The sequence below is a fragment of the Rhinolophus sinicus genome, linkage group LG04 (assembly GCF_036562045.2).
Source record: "Rhinolophus sinicus isolate RSC01 linkage group LG04, ASM3656204v1, whole genome shotgun sequence".
NCBI classification, from domain to species: Eukaryota; Metazoa; Chordata; class Mammalia; order Chiroptera; family Rhinolophidae; genus Rhinolophus; species Rhinolophus sinicus.
This window is the reverse complement of record NC_133754.1, coordinates 180,041,435-180,048,781: the sequence shown is the minus strand read 5'-3', so window position 1 is coordinate 180,048,781 and position 7,347 is coordinate 180,041,435. Positions and strand designations below refer to the sequence as shown.

General features: G+C 52.3%; 1 protein-coding gene and 2 long non-coding RNA genes across 7 annotated transcripts in view; 1 reads left to right on the top strand and 2 right to left on the bottom strand.

The window, feature by feature from the left end:
• Positions 1–3,634: 3,634 nt before the first annotated feature.
• LOC141571372 (uncharacterized) lies at positions 3,635–4,466 on the bottom strand. Its single transcript, XR_012496122.1, has 2 exons — positions 4,318–4,466; positions 3,635–3,959 (listed from the first exon to the last, which is right to left on the bottom strand). It is a non-coding gene; the product is annotated as an uncharacterized LOC141571372 (long non-coding RNA).
• Positions 4,467–4,559: 93 nt separating this feature from the next.
• Positions 4,560–6,097, bottom strand: LOC141571186 (uncharacterized). Its single transcript, XR_012495938.1, has 2 exons — positions 5,773–6,097; positions 4,560–4,987 (listed from the first exon to the last, which is right to left on the bottom strand). It is a non-coding gene; the product is annotated as an uncharacterized LOC141571186 (long non-coding RNA).
• The window catches only part of NR6A1 (nuclear receptor subfamily 6 group A member 1), a 202,460-nt gene continuing 200,041 nt past the window's right edge, over positions 4,929–7,347 (top strand). For all 5 annotated transcript variants that reach the window (XM_074331000.1, XM_074330999.1, XM_074330998.1 and 2 more), the window contains exon 1: positions 4,929–5,065. In XM_074331000.1, coding sequence (XP_074187101.1) covers positions 4,966–5,065 — 100 coding nt within the window. In that variant the 5' untranslated portion in view covers positions 4,929–4,965. The remainder of the gene's footprint in view (positions 5,066–7,347) is intronic.

Genomic DNA, 7,347 nt, shown 5'->3' with positions numbered 1-7,347 from the left:
GAAGTCCTGTTCTGTGAGATGTGGGACCTTGGCTGTGTCTCTTTAAGCTTCAGTTTCCCCATCTGTAAAATGGGGGAAATAGTGCTTTCCCTTTGGAGTGGTGTAGAGTTCAGATGAGTGAGGTTTCCAGGGCAGGCGAGCCTTTGAACTCTCCAAACCCCGAAACTGCCCGCTTTACCGTTTTCACGGCTCAGACAGACCTCTCTCTCCCGCATGTTTTATTTCTCCCTCCAAGATCCCCCCCGTCAACCACCAACTAAACTGCAGTAACTCCTACCTGTTAAACACCCTCCCTCATCCCTATCCTGAGGACGGAGCGCCTCCTCTGTGATTCTTAGGCAGCAAAACTCCCCTGGAGCGGTCTGTAGTCGCCACTCCTCAGGTTCCCTGCCCTTCCCCTCGTTCCACGGGTCTCGGGCTCACAGTGGAAATGCCTTGTTGGGGTCCCCGGGACCTCTTGAAACCGAACCCAGGGCGGCACCTGTCTACCCTCCCAGGATCCACAGCTCTTGATCACGCCTCCTCCTCAAACCCTCTCCTCTCTTGGTTTCTTTCGGATTTCCCCTCGCATCTCACCCCCGGCTCCTTCTTAATCACTTTTGCAAGTCCTTTCCCCTCAGCACACCCCGGGGGGCCGGACTCCTTCTCTTCCCTCCCCACACTGTCTCTGTAGGTGACCCCTCCCCTGAGTCCAAAATAGGGTATCCACTTGTGTGTCTATTTACCTGGCCTTGTAAACTTCAACTGCTCAAAAAGGAACACTTACTTGTGCCACAAATGTGTCTACCCTCTACTCCTACCCCACCCCTACTCTCAAGCACTTACTCCTCACCCACACCCTCCCCTCTTCATAAAATGTATCACTCTATGAAGCTATCTTTCTACTTGGTATGTGTGTTTCTTTGTGTCATTGGTGCCTTCCCTTGTGGGAGAGACATAAGGCCACCAGTGCACACATACTTTGTCCCAGAGCAGCTAGCTCAGTGGTCTCAAAGTGTGGTCCCAGGACAAGCAGTTTCAGCATCACCTGGGAACTTGTTAGAGATGCAAATTCTCAGCCTCCCCCCACACCCCAAGACCTAAGGAGGCAGGAACTCTAGAGGTGGGGGCCCAGCAATCTGTATTTTAACAAGTCCTCCCCGGATTTAAGGTTTTTGAACCACTGGCCTAGCACGTGATATGATGTTCCATAACTCTCAGCTGAATTAGGAATCATGTGCAGTAAGTGTTAAGTACAAGTTAGCTTCTTTCATAACTAGAGGTCCCCTGGGGAGGCGTCAAAATCAGGGCTAGATTAGTGTAAAAAATAAATATGGTGTGTTTTTATGTGCACAGATTATCTGGGAATGGATGCAATAAATCCATATGGTGGTTATTGCTAAGGAGTGGAACCAGATGTTGGGAATCAGAGTAAGGAGAAAGGCTTTCTTTTCATAGAATACTTTTTTGCATACTGGGGATTTTGTAATGTGTGTCCTCGCTATTCAAATAGAAAAAACCTATTTAAAACAAACAGAACCTGGCAGTTTCCCTTTTCCAGCCCTTTCTCGAAACCCTTGCAGCCTGGCTCTGTCTGCCTCTGACTAAAAGGCCCAGAAAGAGCAAGGCTGCTGTCACCCAGAGAACTCTGCCCCCTGCTGGCTGTTTTTCCACATGGCCCCATGGTCTCCTCTGGTTTCCTCCTCTCTACTCCTCTCCCTCAGTGGGCTCATCAGTATGGATTCTCAGGTCCAACTTGGCCTCAGGAATTTTGCACATGCTGTTCCTTCCACCAAAACTCTCTTTGCCCAGTCGGACTTACTCCTACTCATCGTTCCCATCTTATTTCAATGCTCTTTATCCCCAAAAGCCTCACCTGATCATCACCCAGAACCAGAATGAGCCCTGTCCCACACTCTTATAACACCAGGAAATTCTGTGTTCTCTTGTAGCACTTATATGTGTTGTGGGTTTGTGTGATTGTTTGATTTGATTAGAGTCTGTTTCCCCCACCACAGGGCAAGGCCCCCATGATGAAGCTCACACCTGCCTTGTTCTTAGCTGTAGCCCTGTCTTACCCTGTTTGTCTGCCTCTGGCCTCAGGACTACTTCCCTGCAGACCCCTCCTCATCCCTCCTTTCCTTTCCAGCTCTTCTGTCATGAGCCCTGCTGGTGATGGGAGTCCTTTTCATTTCTGTTTCACTTGTAAATTGGGGGGGGAGTATTGATTCCTTAGGATTGTTGGGGGACACTGGTGGGGAAAGGCTCCATAGTAGGTGCCTGCCTCACAGGACCCTATACACTTAGGACACTGGAGGGGATCTCAGTAAATTGTAATTGCCCTCACCTTTCTCATTTTTGTGGTAGTTGATTCTTCCCAAGAAGCATTTTCAGAAGAGCTGTAACTGGTATTAACTAGGACCACTTTTTATACAAGTTACATTAGTAATAGGCCATTTATTAGGCCAGATCTTAATATTGTTTTGTGTGCATTGCATCATTGTATTTAATTCTTGTAACAATCCTGTGAGGTAGCAACTATCATTATTATCTCTTATCCCTTAGAACCAGGACTTTAAAGCTTAGAGGTAAAATGCCCAAGGTCAGTTATTAAGTAGAAAAGCCAGATCTGTCTTATTCATTCTTTCACCCATTCGGCAATTATTGTGAATCTACTATGTTCAGGCCCTGCGCTCAGCAGTTGGGGTTATAATGATGAGGATGAGAATAAAGGGGTTTGATTAGTCAGGGAGATCGAGGAAGGGTTTTGGAAGGAAGAGACAACAGAGCTGGTCTGAAGCATGAGTTGTTTCCAAGGGCTGAGTGATTGGCTGAATTCTTCTGCTCATCTTTGAGGGTCAACTTAGAATCTTTGTCCACCACTGAAATCCCAGGACTGCAGGAGATTTCTGCTGTGCCATTTAGCCTAATTGGATCTCCAAGGAAGGGGCATTCACTACCTCCAGAGACCTGTGATCAAAAGGGAAGCTCTGGCCCTGGGAAGGCCACATGGTCCTAACACATTTTAGAACCCAGAGTTGAGGGTATGCCTCAGCTGACCGTCTCCTCTGTCCCCTCATCCTCCCAAACACACACACACTAAGGGCTCTCCTCCCACTCTGGGGCTGGGTAATGGTAGTGGGGAAGCCATCACAGAGATCATTTCTCACAGTCCACAGGGAGATCAACAGAGCCTTAAGGGAACACAGAGGGGATCTAGATGGCCCCTGGGGGGAGGTATTAAAAACAGTGTCCCTGAGGAGATATTTTAATACGATTTTGAAAGATGAATAAGGTTTTGGCAGTGAGGTGAAGCCAGCAGCATTCCAGCTTGAAGGAACCAAAGGATCAAGTTCTACTGTCTGACCCAATGGGTTTGGCATCCCTCTCTCTGCTGTGTGACTTCATCAGTGTATGATAGGGACAATATTGGAGCTACCTCATTGAGTGGGCGTGACGTTTAGACAACATAGCACTAATGTAAATCTCTCAGAACCGTGGTGGGGCACAGATTCAGGATGCAATACAGGTTAACTGTATTGTTGGTAAGGAACCCGCAAGTGCAGGGAAATGTTGCAAAACCTCCTGTGTAGCAGGTGAGGGAAGGGGCATGATGAGAAATGTGGGTAGGGGTCAGACCGGACAGGGACACCAATGCCAGGATGAGGGCTTTTTGAAAATTAAGGAATGACATACATAAACAAGCCAACGGATTGGTGGGGCGGGGTGGGGAAAGGGCGGGAAATGGGCAGCCAGTAAGGAAGCCGCGGCATAACCCGGCAGAGTACAGGCGGGCGAGGCATTAGTGTTCTTGTTCTTTGTCTTCAAGCAGGCCAGGTAGGGCTTAGACCTTGGGCAACAGCCGCGAAGAGTCCTTCCGTGAGAGGGTGGTCAAAGGCAGACGCCCCGGCAGGTTCAGAGGCTGGTGGCCGCGCGCCACCTGGTGGCCGTAGGCGATGGGCTCAGCCGGGAGCTGCAGACTTTGAAAAATCCGGGAAACTGAGGCGGGGAACGGGGGATCTTCCAATGGGACCTCATCCCGATTCCAACCCCATTTTACAGATAGGGAGACTGAGAACGGAAGGCGAACAAGGATGGGTAAGGAGCCTCTCAAACCGAGAGCTTCAAGACACCAGGAGTTAAAAGAGTCTTGAGAGTTTCTTTAATGGTATCATTGGCTTAGAGCTTAGTTTGCCATTCTGTTCTACGGGAAGGCGGAAAATGAAAGAGGAGGAAGAGAAACTTTAGTCTTTCCCGCCCACCCGGAGGTAAAAGGCTTTAAAGAGTACCCCGGAAAGTAGAGTTTTATAGATTCCATTTGCATACGAACGCAGTCACCTCGAGTTAAACTCCGGTCCTTTAATCTCGGGTCCAATTTGTCCCGAAGCCGCGGAGGAAAGCCCTCGTGAATACCTCCGAACTCCGCCCCATCCGAGCCCCGCCTACAGGGCTGGGCTTCGTTGCACGTGCTCACCCGGCTCTTTCGCGACCCGCCTCCTAGGAAAGAATCATTGTCAGGGCGGGGGGGATACAAAGAGTCGTTGGAAAGGTTGACCATGCATAAATCACAATAAAGAAAAGACTCTGAAGTAATCTTTATTAAATTTTACCAGAAGTTTTCATTAGGGTTCATGATCTTGAAAGGACTTGGATTTCCCTTCTTCAGGGCTGGTTATCCTTCCTCCCACCCCTTCAGTTGGTGGAGTCTCGCGTGGATGGCCTCGCCGGACGGACTCCAATACCCAGCGTGCTCTGCAGGGCTGTGCGTGGCAGCGGCGCGTGACGTCGGGGGAGGGAGCTGGCCAGTGCTGAGGGGGCGCGGCGCGGAGGGACTAGGAGCCGGGCGGCTCGCGGCCCAGAGAGCGCGGTAGCCGGGAGCCCGCCGGCCCCTGACAGCCCCCTCCCCCTGGCGGACGACGACGACGACGGCGACGGCGCCGGTCATGGCGGAGCAGCGAACCGAGCGCGGGCCTTGAGCACCACCGCATGGAGCGGGACGAACGGCCGCCTAGCGGAGGGGGAAGCGGCGGGGGCTCGGCGGGGTTCCTGGAGCCGCCCGCCGCGCTCCCTCCGCCGCCGCGCAACGGTGGGTGAGGGGCGTGCAGAGCCCGGGCCCAGCAAGAACCGTCCCTCTGTCCCCTACCCCGGGGATCTCCCTCCTCTCAGCGGACTCTCCCTCTGGGAAGCTGCAGAGGCCCCGGGTCCCCTCGGCGTGGACCTTCACCCGGGTCACTCTCAGCGCGGACCCTCCCTCTCCTCTCCTACTGAGTGTGTACCCTCCCCCTCCCTCCCCGTTCCCCTCAGCGCGGATCCTCCCCCTGCCGGGTTCCCTCCACCCCGACCTTCATTTCCCCCTCCCCCTGTCCCCTCTGCACTGGCCTCCCCCCCCCCCCCTCCCTCTGCAAGGACCCTCCCCCCTCCCCCCAGGTCCCTTCAACGCGGACCCCTCTCCTCCTCCCCCGATCTTCTCAGCGCGGAGCTCTCCCCTTCCTCCGGGTCCCTTCAGGCCGATTCTCCCGCGGTCCTCTCCAGCCCCCACCTCAAGTCCCGTCACTGGGGGCTTCCCCGCCCCCTCGGGTCCGCTCTGCTCAGAGCCTCCCCTTTGTACCCCATTCCAGGGTCCCCTCTGTGGGCGCCTCTGCTCCACAGGGTTCCTTCAGCGCGGAGCCCTCCCCTCCCCCAGTCCCCTCAGTGCTCCCCCACGCGGGTCCCTCCTTCCCCAGCGGACGCTCCTTCCTCGCCCTGCCGACCCGACGCCACACCCACGTCCCCTTGGTTCACTCTGCCCCACACCTTTCTGGAGCCTCTTTCCTTCTCTACCGTGCGGTACTACTGCGAGCCTCCACCTCTGCGCCGACCTTCAGATCGTTAGCTACTGGTCCAGCGTCTCCTTTTTGGACCCCTTGGTGCCTGTTCCGCACTCCGTTGCCCTCTGCTCCTTTCTCGCTCAGCCCCCTTTTCTGTTTGGCGAAGACTTGCTGCAGGCTCAGATCTCCGGCCCGAGGGGGTGCTGGGGACACCTGCCTTTCCCTCTGACTGCCGGCGGGTCCCGGTCCGCGCTTTCCCCACCTCGGTTTTCCTTGTCTCTTTCGCGATCCCGGATCCCGGACCCCGAGAATTCCTCACCTGGCCCGGGCCTTCCTACCGCTCTTCCCCTGCCCCCAGGACCGGGCCAAGTCCTCCGTTTTGAGAGAATGAGGGAATAGACTTAAATATTTCAAGCTAAGTTTCCTCTCGGGCTGTCTCTGGGGTTGACTCGCCCTCCGTCCCCTGGCTCCCTCCCCCTGCGGGGTGTTTTATTTGTTTCTGTTTGATATTTTCTCCCTCGGTGTTTGCAGCGGAATGTTTTTATTGGTAACGTGTAAGGAGCTTTTGTGAGGTCGTAAAAGGTGAACTTTTGAACTTGGAAAGCGCCCTGGAGCAATTAGCGCAGGCGATAGCCCCGGGAGGCCTGAATTACAAAGGGTGCTCGTACGGGCAGGCAAACGCTCCGGCGGCAAACCCGATTTATTTATTTATTTGCCCTGTCTTCTACCTTTCACATCTCCTCATTTCCGAATAAAGGACAGGCTCTTGGAGATCCGTGCCTCCTCCCCTCTCTGTGCCATAAACTCGCAATTCTCTGAAAGATCTAGGACCGAACAGTGTCTAACAAGTAACATTTCAAATTGAATGCAAACACCCGGGACAGTTAGAAGGCACTAAAAATTAATTGCTTCAGCAAGAAGTTTCTCAATCAGGACAGTGACCTGGCAGGTGTGAGGAAAGTAACCTGAGTATAAGTCACTTAGGCTTTCAATTGTTGAATGAATGAGGAGCTACGGAAGGAGAGAAATCTTGGGGTGGATCTGCACCTTCATACGTTTGTTGCCAACTCAGTAGACCTGCTGTTTTTACCAGTTAAGAGTGAAGTGTGTTTAGAGGACAACCTGGTTAACTTCACTTGATGCTGCTAACCAAATAGGGATATGTTTTCAAAGCTCTTGTCCTTTTTTAAGATATCTGTGATGTGTGGTATCTAGGTGGCCAACTGTCCCGTGGGATGTCTTTGGAGACTAATTTCTGAATGTGAACATGTTTGAGATCAATAAAATCCGGTGTCACAAAGGAGGAGGCTGGAATCCAGTTAGGGTAGAAGGAGACAGCATCATAGGAACAAAGGATTTCTTTAATGCTTTTGACTTTTTAAGCTTTTTAAGTGGAGTTTGGTTTGGTATTAATGTGTGAATGTTGTAAATCCTGATCTAAAATTTACCATGCTGATTTTTTACCCAAGCCCCAGATCTTATAGCCCACATTAGTGTGTGTATTTTCATAATGCCTTTCTGTGTGTGTATACTTCCTGTACCCACCTGTGCATAACATGTA